The sequence below is a fragment of the Bos mutus genome, chromosome 21, assembly GCF_027580195.1.
Source record: "Bos mutus isolate GX-2022 chromosome 21, NWIPB_WYAK_1.1, whole genome shotgun sequence".
In the NCBI taxonomy this organism is placed as follows: Eukaryota; Metazoa; Chordata; class Mammalia; order Artiodactyla; family Bovidae; genus Bos; species Bos mutus.
Window position 1 is genome coordinate 9,944,265 of NC_091637.1, and position 12,728 is coordinate 9,956,992.

At 42.7% G+C, this 12,728-nt stretch overlaps 1 protein-coding gene across 13 annotated transcripts in view; it reads left to right on the forward strand.

The window, feature by feature from the left end:
* Positions 1–12,728, forward strand: part of LOC138984413 (uncharacterized) — a 132,654-nt gene that overhangs the window by 43,517 nt on the left and 76,409 nt on the right. For 4 of the 13 annotated variants that reach the window (XM_070358529.1, XM_070358532.1, XM_070358527.1 and 1 more), the window contains exons 3-4: positions 11–144; positions 2,199–2,317. In XM_070358529.1, coding sequence (XP_070214630.1) covers positions 11–144; positions 2,199–2,317 — 253 coding nt within the window. The other 9 variants (XR_011461680.1, XM_070358537.1, XM_070358533.1 and 6 more) reach the window with 6 other exon arrangements.

Genomic DNA, 12,728 nt, shown 5'->3' on the forward strand with positions numbered 1-12,728 from the left:
ACCCCTTCAGGCTCCTGATGTGGCTGCTGCCTGCGTACCCCCTGTACTGCCTGGGGAAGCGAGCTGGGACTTCTGCAGCCGACAGGTGGGACAGCCACAGGATGATCCCAAGGTGGCCAAAACAGCTGTGCTTTCCAGGTGTGGGTAAGGTTATGACCAAGAGCATAACAGCTAGAGAAGCTTGCTCCTAATCTTTACAACCTGAAAAGTACACCCAAGACTCAAAGATCATTGGGGAAGGAGGACTAAAGTCAGCAGAGAACAGGAAAAGGAGAACAATTTTTTTTTAATGAAGAATTTGGGCTCTTTTACACCAAAAGAGGACTTCCCTGGTGGCTCAGACGATAAAGAATCTGCCTGCAAAGCAGGAGACCTAGCTTCAATCCCTGGGTTAGAAGATCCCCTGGGGAAGGGAATGGCAACACACTCCAGTATGCTTGCCTGGAGAATTCCATGGACAGGGGAGACTGGTGGGTAACAGTTCATGAAGTTGCAAAGAGTCGAATATGACTGAACAAGTAACACACACACACACACACGTGCACCTACACTCCAAAAGAGAGAGGGAAAAGCCTTTTATAGGTATGAAGAGAAGCCTGGCTTTCTGGATGGAGCTCTTTTCCACGGGGACAATTGTGGATTTGGAGAGACAGAAAGAAAGAGAGAGAGACTGAGGATATAAGGAGAGCCTGATTATAGAACAGAAAATAATGGAGAGAAAGACAAAAAGGGAGAAAAAGATCAAAAGACAACGTTGCCATCCCTAGTCTGCTGTTGAATGAAATGTAACACATATTTGTTGAGAACCAACAGTGCCTGCTCCAGTTATCTGTTTCTACACGAGAGATTCACCCTGACATATACGCACATAAAACCACAACAGACATTTTATATTATCCGTCATGGTTCTGAGTGTTTGCAGGGTTCAGCTGGGTGGGTCTCAAAGAGCCTTCCAGAAGGATGAGATGGCAGAGACTGGACTGACCACTGAGACCGCCTCGCTCACAGGTGTGATGGTTGATGCCAGCCCTTCTCCACTGCGTTCTCCGCTGCTTTCTCCGCTGGGACTGTCAGCTGGAGCGCTTGCTCATTCCCTGTGACCTGAGCTTCCTGACAGAATTGCTCTTATGCTCCTTTCCTGGACACTCAGGTTTCCAAAGACAGCATCCCAAGAGAACAAGGCAAAGGCTGGAACGTCCTTTTCTGTCCTAGCCCAGGCACATCCATCACGGGTCCACCAGTCACTCAGGTCAGCTCAGATTCAAGGCGAGAGCACATAGACCCCTTCTCTGGATTTGAAGAGCGTTAGAAAGCTTGTGGACACCTCTTAAAATTGCCGATCTCTCATCATAGCATTCCAGTCTCCAGGAGCTTCCTGTCTAGTTGGAGTTGTAAAAAATTCAATGAAGTAATTAGTGAAAAGGAATGAAATATCTATTCTCCAGGTGAGCAGGATGATAGGGAAACAAGCACCAAGTGATAGACAAGATGAACACTTGCCTACAGAAAGGCCACCAGCAGAGTGTGATTGAGGAGAATTGAAAGATAAATAAGACCGCAGTGGGTGACATTCCTAACTCTGAACTGGGGGTGCTTGCCAGCTTTATTTCAGCCCAAATGTCCTCCGTGTTGCATTCTCCGGTTTCTTTGCTGTTCTTCTCCTGCTCCACCGTGGTTCCACTACTGTCCCAGTCTTCTGTGTACTGTACCTTCTGTGGGCCTAACAATCTTTCCATCCCTTCATCTCCTCCGGCAGCACTTCAGCTTTCCTTTCTGTGCGTGGAAAAGCCTTGCTTCTTGTTCTGCTTCCTCGCTACCTGCAACCACACCGCCATTTTTCAGACCAAAGCAATGAACCTGCTTTTCCTTGTCCATTCTCCACCTGATTGTTTGAAATATGTATTTTCATTTTGGTTTCCCCTTTTATGGACACTGTCTCTTGCCTTCTGCAGTGATGTCTTACATTCCATGTAGCTCACGCCTTTCTTCTCTGCTCTGGCTTGTCTATCCTAGGAGCCGTTAGCTCAGCGTGTAGTTATGGAGCAATGGCCTGGGTGCAGTTAATGTTTACCATCTCCAACAATACAAGTTTTTTTTTTTTCTTTTAGAGATTTTTTTTTTAATTGGGACCATTTTTAAAAGTCTTTTGAATTTGTTACAATATTGCTTGTTTCATGTTTTGTTTTTTTGGCTGCAAGGCACGTGGAATCTTAGCTCCCCAGCCATGGATCGAACCTGCTTCCCATGCATTGGAAGACACAGGCTTAATCACTGGACCACCAGGAAGTCCCATCAATACAACTTTGACATCTTCAAGGTGAGGTCTTGCTCTACATGCAACAACTTTCAGGTGGGGTCTGCTCTTCAGCTATAATTTATATCTGCTGTAGAAAACTTAGAATGCATAGAGAAGCAAACATAAGCAGAAAAATGTGTATTTAAACTCTGTTAATACCTTGATGTGGGTCTTTCCCATCTTTTTGCCACATATTTTTGGTTTTTAGTTACAAACAATAGAATTATTTCTTAGATGGACAGTGCTTTCCTCTTGGCCATTTACTGTTGTGTGGATCAGTTGTTAGAGAACTCTAGCTCCAGACCCCAGCTAAGTGGACGAGGGGGGAATCTCAGGCCCCAGCTGGGTTACACTGAGGTGGGATTACAGAAGAAGGTGGTTTGCAAGAGACAAGTAAACGAGACAGAGGGTGAGAAGCAGAGGAACAAATGGAAGGATGCTAGAGGTACTCCTTGTATCTGGCACTGACCTGCAGTGATTTTTGTGAGATAGTCTTTCTTCTCACTTCAAATCCTTCTTCAGTGATGGAGCAGTGTCTGATAGATTCTGATATTTTCCTCTAACATTGCCAGAGCAAGATGAACTTTTTCTGTAACCTGCTTTTTCCACCTTATAGCAGTCTTGTCTGTATCATCCTATATTCTCCTAGATTATAATTTTGGTGACTTCACAGTGACCACAGTGGATGTCAGTTATTTACAGGAGAAGGGGAAGATCCTGCTTAAGCTCTGGTATTAAATAAGTACTGAGTTCAAATGCCTGTGCTATGTGATTCAGACCAATTATTTAAACACTCTTGTGTCTCAGAGTCCTCATCTGTAAGATGGATAGAACATTATGGTTAAGTGATAAAAGGAACCCAACATTCCAAGTACATAGCTTGCCACATAAATAAGAGTTCAGTAGATTTCACCTGTTGTTAATAATAGTCATTCATAACAGTAAATTATTAATAATAGTTTATTAATTAATAAATACTAACAATAGTAAATCCTCTATTACTGCTCTCATGTAACAATTCCTATATTTTTTCAACATTGTAAACAAAGCTGCAATGGACATACTTACAGCCAAGCATTTATGAATGATAATTCCCTAAGTGGCTCAGACGGTAAATGAGTCTACCTGCATTGCAAGTGACCTGGGTTCAGTCCTGGGTTGGGAAGATGCCCTGAAGAAGGGAATGACAACCCACTCCAGTATTCTCGCCTGGAGAATCCCATGGACAGAGGAGCCTGGCAGGCTACAGTCCACGGGGTCACAGAGAGTTGGATGTAATGAAATGATTAGCACTTCTACTTTTCATCCCTTGAAGTAAGGACCTCATCAGATTAAAGACTGTGGGCATTCAAAAAGTTAAAAAAAATATACTGTCATCGCTTTTGCTGGATCTTCTAAGTTGTCCACATCTCAGTCTTCACTATTTTCTTTTTCTTGTCCACAGTTTCAGAGACAGCTTGTCTCTGATCCAGCATTTGCTCTCTGGTCACCTTCCAACAAAATTAAGACAGTGTCATGTCTGACACTTGAGTTGGGGTTCTGGCAGGAAGATTTAGCTCATTCATTGAGTTATTCACTTGCATGCCAGGAACAGATTAAGTTTATATGTAGGCTGTGTAGACTAGGTTTATCTTTTTAGGGCTGATTCCAGTGTTGCTAATCATGGAGTAGACTTTGAAACTTTGTAGGAAGAGTCCCAGACAGTTCTAAGGAAGTCAGATACTGACCAAGGCTTATGATATCTATAAAATCTTTTCTCTTTAGAAAGAGGGACATTTGGAATGGGAACTCCTTGATTCTTTACCTGCCTGGAACGACCTCCCACCTGCAGACCCTACCCTGTCTTTCAGACTCAGGAAACATCAGTGTAAACTTCTCTGAGATGCTTTTTTGAGCCACTCGCTACAGGCATTGGATAGACAAAGCACGCCCAACATACTCCTTGTCCTTCTTGGAGAAGTAGGTGTGCTAACAATTATAGGCAAAGAACGGAGGGGTGCACCTGTAAGGAAATCCCTAAGTCTGGTGACTCAAGAGCCAAGGTCTGCATACAGTTAGCCATTTGGTCCCCAGAGGGTTTTGTCTGGCCCAAAGTTATAGCATTAATAAACTTTTGGCGTGTGTGCTAAGTTGCTTCAATCCTGTCTGACTCTTTGTGACCCTATGGTCTATAGCCCTCCAGGCTGCTCTGTTCATGGGATTCTCCAGGCAGGATACTGGAGTGGGTTGCCATTTCCTCCTCCAGGGGATCTTCCTGACCCAGGGATTAAACCCTCATCTCTTCTGTCTCCTGCATTAGCAGGTGGCTTCTTTACCACTAGTGCCACCTGGGAAGCAAAAATCCTTTTAGGTGTCAACAATTAATGACCGGAGATTTCAGGTGAGAATGTAGATTTCTTTCTTCCTTTGAAGCAACGGAAGTTTTGGCAATACTGAATGCTCATTTTCTCATGGCAGCAGTGAGGAGTGGCTGACCCTTTAGCCAGGGCAGGGGTTCTCCTTTTCGCCACAGTCCTCACCGCTCCCTACTGATCACCTTGTCCTGCTTCACTTAGCTATGCTATCTGTGTGCACCCTGAGTTTGCAACCATTGGCCTCATAAAGGGAACACTATTTTTTTTTTTTCATAGTATGTCAGGGAAGACAGAGAGATCTCTTAGACAGCAGACCAGCAGGGTCAGCAAGCATTGCCTGTGTAGGAAGGTGGAAGGTGAGGCATCCATGTCAGGCAGGGTAACCTGTGGAAATGTGCAGGGGCTGGAGCCCAAAGGCCTCTTTGGATGATGATAAGCAGACAAGGATGGGAGGAGAGTCGTGTATTTGAGGGAGGGGATTGAGAGAAAGAATTAGAGAAGCAGGCAAACACCAGCTTCTCTCTGAGCAGTCTGGCACGCCAAAATAAGCACATTAGATTTTGTCTTTTAAAAACCTGGATCTGATGATTTATAGTAGAAGAGCTAAAAGAGTTTCTACCAACAGAGTCCTGACTTTCAAGCACATTCTGTGCAGACTTCATCAATTCCTGACACCAAACCCATGAGATCTGCACTTTGGTTATCCTCATCCTACAGATGAAAAAAATACAGGTTTGAAGGAAGTTGGATAAGTGAATTCCTCAAGGTCACAACCAGAAAATGACAAGGCAAGATGTGGACCCAGGCCAAACTAGAGAGCTTGCAACTTAACCAGCTTCCTTTATAGAACCAAGGCTTCAGAACCCCTACCCCAGCAGGAAGACTGATGCTGAAGCTGAAGCTCCAAGACTTTGGCCACCTGATGCAAAGAGTCCATTCATTGGAAAAGACCCTGATGCTGGGAAAGGATTGAGGGAAGGAGGAGAAGGGGGTGGCAGAGGGTGAGAAATGGTGAAATGGCATCATCGATTCAATGGACATGAGTTTGAGCAAACTCCGGGAGATAGTGAAGGACAGGGAAGCCTGGCGTGCTGCAGTCCATGGGGTCTCAAAGAGTCAGACGTGACTGAGCAACTGAACACCAACAAGCCCAGCAGCAAAATGAGGGTTATATTGGGAGTGGGTTGGGGGAAGCTGAGGGCAGAACTGCTAGGAGACCAGTGCAGTGGCAAGCCAGAGAGCTGGAGGCCTTCATCAGGGCAACACTGGTGCATGCAGAGGAGCCAACGGGAGGCCTAGAGCAGGACGAGTTAGAGGGCTCCTTCTTCATGGGACCGGCCAGCCCGAGGAGTTTTCTCGGCCTCCTCTTAAGTCCTCAGAGTACTGTTTGTCCCTTTCCCAGGGCCTGCTTTGGCCATGTCCCCATAACAGCTGTATGCATCTTATCACATCTTGTATATTTTAAGTTCTTAAAGGGCAGGAGGAATTATGCCTTATTAGCCTTAGTAATTTTTTTTTTTTTTTTTTTTGCATTGTGGGGCACCGGGCTTTCATAAATTCCAAAATTATCTCTTTCAGATCATTTCTCCTTATGTATGCAATTTAGAAGTTCATGGCGAGTTAAACACTTTTTCTTTAAAAATGTGAAAATAGTTTCTTTCCACGATCTGCTTTAAAATGCACGAGGAAAAGGAAAGATTGGGAAATTGTTTAAAAGCAGCAAACCCTTTAAGAGTCAATGTCACATTTATTGCTATAAAATATTTTTCTCTCTCTGTTAGACATCTGGTTCCCATTATATACAGTATTGGGTACTTGAGTTCACCAGCCATTTTGCATACCAAGCAGCGTGTCTGCGAAATCCCAGCTGACATCCGCTAGTACGTATGTGCAGCGTGCACTCTTGCTTTCCATTTGCAGACGACCCTTCTATCACCAACTTCATTCTTACCTATATGCTTTTGAGGTTATTTCATTCATACTTAACTCCAGGACCAAACTGCCTATGTCTGAGAAGTGAAGAACTTCAAAAGCACGGAATCTTTGCTTTATATTATCATATGGTCCAACTATCTCTAATCTGGCTCTAAAGTCAATGAAACAGCTAAATCTTAAGTCTATATTTCCTGATAACATTGACCCAGAAATGAGGAACAATATGGAATGTTTGCTAATGAGTCATGAATTTCATGATAATTGCTTCCACATTCAGGAGAGCTCCCTTAAACCATCTAATCTTGACATATCCTGCAACAATCCCATGTGTTGTAAATGATTTTGTTTTATTTCTAAGGTTACTGTTAAGGGCTTATTTTATGGTTCATTTCATTTTCTTAAAGAAAACCACACACATGTTCGTACACACACACACACACACACACACACACACACACACACACACCCCACAGGGGATTTTGTCTCAATCCGTACTTTTTGAAATAAAATAATTACAAAACCAAAAGGAGCCCTTGTCATTTGGTTTGGAAATAAAAATAAACACAGTTAGGAAGAAAGTGGAAATATGGTCTATTTTAGAGTTCCAATTCAGATTTCAGAATGAAAGCCAGGGTAGAGCACTGCCCTAGCAAGTGGCCGTCTGTCTTCTCTGGACTTGAGAATCTCTAACCGATTGTATGGACACAGCTAGCATTCAGTCCAGTGATAATGGAGAATTAAATACGACTTTTAAAAACTGCTCACATTATAAAGTGATCTATTAGCATTATATGACTTCAGCACTTAAAGTGACTGATTCTAATTGCACAATTTGGCCCATGGCAAGCATTAAAGAGCTGTAGAATCTTGCGGGTATTTTATCTCTTTGGGGATATTTTAAAGTGAATTTTCTTTGGAATAAAGCTTTGTTCCCGCCACACAAAAGATTGTGTGGAAGAAATTTCTCAGTTCTGATACAACCAGAGATAATTATAGTTTCTTCTTCTTTGATTCGTGAATCGATAAGCCAAATATTAAAAACATTCTTGCACTTTCCCCTCCCTTTCTTTTATTAAGTGAAATTCTGTCTCTACAGTGTGTGGCTGTTACCCTGAAGAAGTAAAGATGGATGCCCTTGTCTAATGAGCTTTTCCAGTCATCAGAGAGGCATTCTCCTTCTGCACCTGGTTATCACACACGGTCCTTCCACCTCTTTTCCAGGCAAGCCTGTGGGTTGCTAAGATGATGTCCCAGTGCCATCCCTAGAGCTGAACTTGATTTAAACAGGTTATCACAAAACCACAGGGACTTCTGAGCAGGTACTCTTCTTAGATGTACCTATTCACAGGTTTTCAGTTTTCAGAAAAAAAAAAAGGATGATTATATGGCGGAATGTCATTTATCTTTGAATTTGACTTTATGGTATCTCCAGGGTTTGTCATAATTTTCATCACATGGATTTCTAGGAAGCTTATTAATTGAATGGTATTGGAAATTACAGATTTTTATGCTGGGGAAGTTCTTGTTGACCTTCCATGTTTAAGCAGTTTAAGATAAACTGCAATTTCACCTTAATCTGTGTACACAGGGATTTCTTATTGGTGGTTTTCAGATATTCCAGTAGTAGAAAAATTGCCTACCATGCTTCAGATTTTTGAAGTCATGACCCGTATTGTTATCCACGTAACTGACAGTGGGCTCTTGAAAATGTAGTTTAAAAACTCCAGGAACACCATGAGAGTGTACACACTAAACATTTGTTTAAAACATCGTTTTCTAACATTGACATTTTTTTCAAAGAATGGTGCTCTGCCGAAGGAAGTTTAAAGGCACTCTGGCTTCCTGTGAGTTTTCCACTAACAGTTCCCTGTAGTCTGTAATTGCTCTCTATCTTCCAAAACCGGGGCTCTGCAGAAGGCAGACTTATTGACCTGACTTAGGATAAAAGGAGGAGAGGAGAGAAGATCATAGCCGTCGGCACTTTGTTTATGAAACTACCATTTGGAGGATATGCTTGAATCAGGCAAAAGTAATGCCTCTTGTTCCTCTCCCAGCATATTTTAAATGCCAACCTGTCAGGACCAAAAGAACAGTGCCCAGAATTGGGGCATTATCTTTCCTGTTTGCTGGTGTAGTGTGTGACAGCATCATTTAAATCATTACATTTTTCTCAGCTGTGCTCACAATAGATATGAAAATTAGAAGTAAAAAATATGAAAATATATAAAGAGGTAAAGAGCAAAAAAATTAAAATTTGTTTTTGAGTCATTATAATCTATTTTAAAACTGTTTTAAACTCCCAGGAAGTTGTGAAAAGAATTCAGAGACATCCCCTGTTCCCTTCATTCAGCTTTCCCAAAGATAACATCTTGTGTGACCACCATACCTTGTCAACACTGGGGAACTGATTCACTACTATTAACCCAGTTATAGACCTTATTTGGAGTTCAGCAGTTTTTACATGCATTCTCTTTTTGATTGTGTATTAAAATGTAGGAATGCATTAACCGTCAGTGTTAAGCGAGCATCTTTCATCAGTGAATACTGATGGTATGTAGGATTCTAGAGAGAAGGTGGAGCTGTTGGCATTCGTGAAGTGCCTTCATATTAATTCCTTTACCTATGCATTACTTAACAGACAATCCTATATCAAGTGCCAACTGCAGATGCAAACATGGTGACATTGCTCTCAAAGAACTCACAGAGGGAGATTGAAAAAAAAAAATCCACAATGACAATGCAGTGTTGTAGAACATACGACAAATGAAACAAACCAACATTACCAGGCACTTACAAGTGTCCAGCACAGTACCAGGCCTTAGTGATTAAGTGGTGACTGAAGATCCCTGCTTCTCCTGCTCTGTGGATCTTCCTGCTGTGTGGAGGAAACAGGCCATTAAGAAGTCCTGCCAGCAGAGTGCTCTAACGGGGAATCAGAATGGGTAGGTCCTGACCAGTCAGAGGGTGCAGGACAGGGACTCAGGGGGATGTCATGTAGCCCAGTCAGTTCTGAAACTGACCGCTGATGGATCTTGGGACCTGTTCTCACTCCATTTCATTCAGAGCCTATGTGTCATCTTCCAGGTTTGCTGCAGCGTTTGAGTAGCTGTCTTGCTGTCCTGAGAGCAGTCACTGTTTCTTAGAACTGATTCAAAAGTCAATCTTTGGTGTCATACCTGCTGGCCCAGAGCTCCTCTGTCAGCACTGGGGACCCTGCTGCTGGGTTCACACACCAGATAGGTTGGAGAGGGCTCTGTTTTCCAGCAGTAAAGAGGCAGTGGTTTCCTAGAGCTCAGTTGGTACCCGGGCTAGAGAAACAAAACCACTGTGTTTCTTTCTGAACAAATGGAGGTGCCTTGCTCAAACTGACAACATCGTCACCAAAGAGCCCACTACAAATGTGGTCAGGGGCCCCTTCTGCTTAGAGACCCTCAGTTGCTTTGCACTAGATTGAAGGTAGCCTCCAGAATGCTTTCTGGGGTCTACAAGCCGCTACATGGACTACCTACCTATGTCCTCAGCTTCAACACATTATCGTTTACTTCCAGTTCTTAGCAGTCCTGTCGCGCTGCCCTGTTCAATGGCCCTTTAACTGGCTAAGCTGTGTTGTACTCCTGGGCCTTTGCTCATTCTGCTTCTAGAAATGTGTCCATTCCTCCCCCCATTCTCTAAACATTCATCTATAACCTCATTCTTCAGGCTTCTGTGTAAGACTTTCTATACGGAAGCACTTTTCTGTATATCAAGATCCCACTATGAGTCCCCACTTTTGTACTTTCCATGTGTATTACAGAGCATGCAGTCTTGTCTTCCGGTGTGATGATGTCTGTGTCTCCCTCATTAAACTGTGAGCTCCATGAAGGTAGGGATGATGTCTGTTTTTGCCATTGTCTCCTGAGGACTCAGTACGTATTTGTTGGATGAATCACTGAATGGAGGGATAAATGACTAAACGAAATAATGACACATCCCCTCATTTCTCCTACAAGGTTAGGTAATCACACCTGGGATTTGGATATTGTACGTACACATTGTTTGGGGATCCTCTGTTTTGGGCCCATTTCTGGTATCTTTTCTTTCTCCCAATTCAGGCAGGAATAGTTTTTTTCATAGGAAGTCATGGCTAGTGTGATTTTATCTTTGACTTTTACCTACTCCTGTAGGCTTCTGCTTAAGTAGTTTTATTTGATAGAATTGTCATCTCAAGGGCACTTCTACGAGTGGCAAGCCATTGGTCAGGTGCCTGTCTCTTATCAAACTGGTGGCCATTTCTCTCAAAGAACTGCCCAGAACTGCCTTGCTAATCTCAGGGCTCTGAGTCATGAGCATGACATGTTACTGGGGTAGGAAACTTCAACAGATGAGTGCAGCACACCCTTGAAAGAATTTGTATTTTCCGGATTCTGGATGTAAATCCCATCTTCACTGGCTTCACGGTGGAGGAGGCCTTTACTGGGATGGATGAGGCTTGCTTGCTGAGATCAAATCAAGGAGGTATTTGCAACAGGGGTAGAGATAGAAGTCAGCCACTCTTTCGGAAGAGAAGTGATCTTTGAGCTGATTCTGGAATGATGGTCAGGGTTGAGTTAGTTCTATGGGAATGTGTGGCAAGGGATAAGGGTGGGGCAGAGGGCATGTTCAAAGGCCATGGAGAGATGTTTGGTGAAAAGAGTCGACCAAGACTCCGGAAAATTTGGATGTAAACCAATAGCTCTTAAAAAAGAGTGGTCTTTGCTCTGTATCTCAAATTTGAATTATCTAGATAACTGCTTCAGTTTTGTGGCTGACATCTCTCCAGTCTCAGCATATGCTTATAATGAAATATAGATTATTTATCTTAAATTTAGGTAGGGAAGTAACCAGGCAGTGTGAATTCTACTCTTTCCTTTATTGGTGTTTATCAAGGGGTGTGTGTGTGTAACATTCATTTTTCAGTCTTGCCCAAGTATAAAAAAGATCGAAAGGTTTGTTTATGGTAAGAGCTATGAGATTCTGAAGAGCTGCTGCTAACGGTGACTCTGCAGCCAGAAAAGAAACAGTGTGGCCTGCCAAAGGGTGCTCAGATTTTTGGTGTTCAAGGCATGGGGACAAGGACCAACTTTGCCTTTACGGACTGGTAACTTTTAGGCAGATGACTAAACCTCGCTGAATGTACTTATCCCCCCTGTAACCTTGGGGTATTAATGAAATGATTGCCTCATTTATCTCAAAGGATTATTTATATGGTGTAATTTATATGAAAGAACTGCAAAAACTATGAAGCAAGGTAAATATAAGTCATTATTTTTATAGAATAAATGTACTCTTAAAAAATTATGACAAGTTTCAGCAAGGAAGTGCTATGGAGGAAACTTTCCTAGACTTAATGCCACTTGAAAGTTTCAGTTCAGTTCAGTTCATTTCAGTCGCTCAGTCGTCTCCAACTCTGTGACCCCATGAATCGCAGCACACCAGGCCTCCCTGTCCATCACCAACTCCCGGAGTTTACTCAAACTCATGTCCATCGAGTCGATGATGCCATCCAGCCATCTCATCCTCTGTCATCCCCTTCTCCTCCTGCCCCCAATTCCTCCCAGCATCAGAGTCTTTTCCAATGAATCAACTCTTCACATGAGGTGGCCAGAGTATTGGAGTTTCAGCTTTAGCATCAGTCCTTCCAATGAACACCCAGAACTGATCTCCTTTAGAATGGACTGGTTGGATCTCCTTGCAGTCCAAGGGACTCTCAAGAGTCTTCTCCAACACCACACTTCAAAAGCATCAATTCTTCTGCGCTAAGCTTTTTTCACAGTCCAACTCTCACTTCCATACATGACCACTGGAAAAACCATAGCCTTGACTAGATGGACCTTTGTTGGCAAAGTAATGTCTCTGCTTTTTAATATGCTGTCTAGGTTGGAAGTTTACAATAGTATATTTCCAAACACAGCACCGATGTGGCAGCTACACAGTCAAACATTTCAAGGAGCAATGAAAATATGCATTTATTATATTTCAGGTCTATATTTTACACAGAGTTCAATATTGTAAAAATTAAGGCAAAAACCCCCAAATAAGGACTGATATGAACTTTAGATTTTTAGCAAGAAGGGTTATCAAGTAAATTTTTCTGAAATATTTCTGTGTAGCTCATTTTGTGGTAC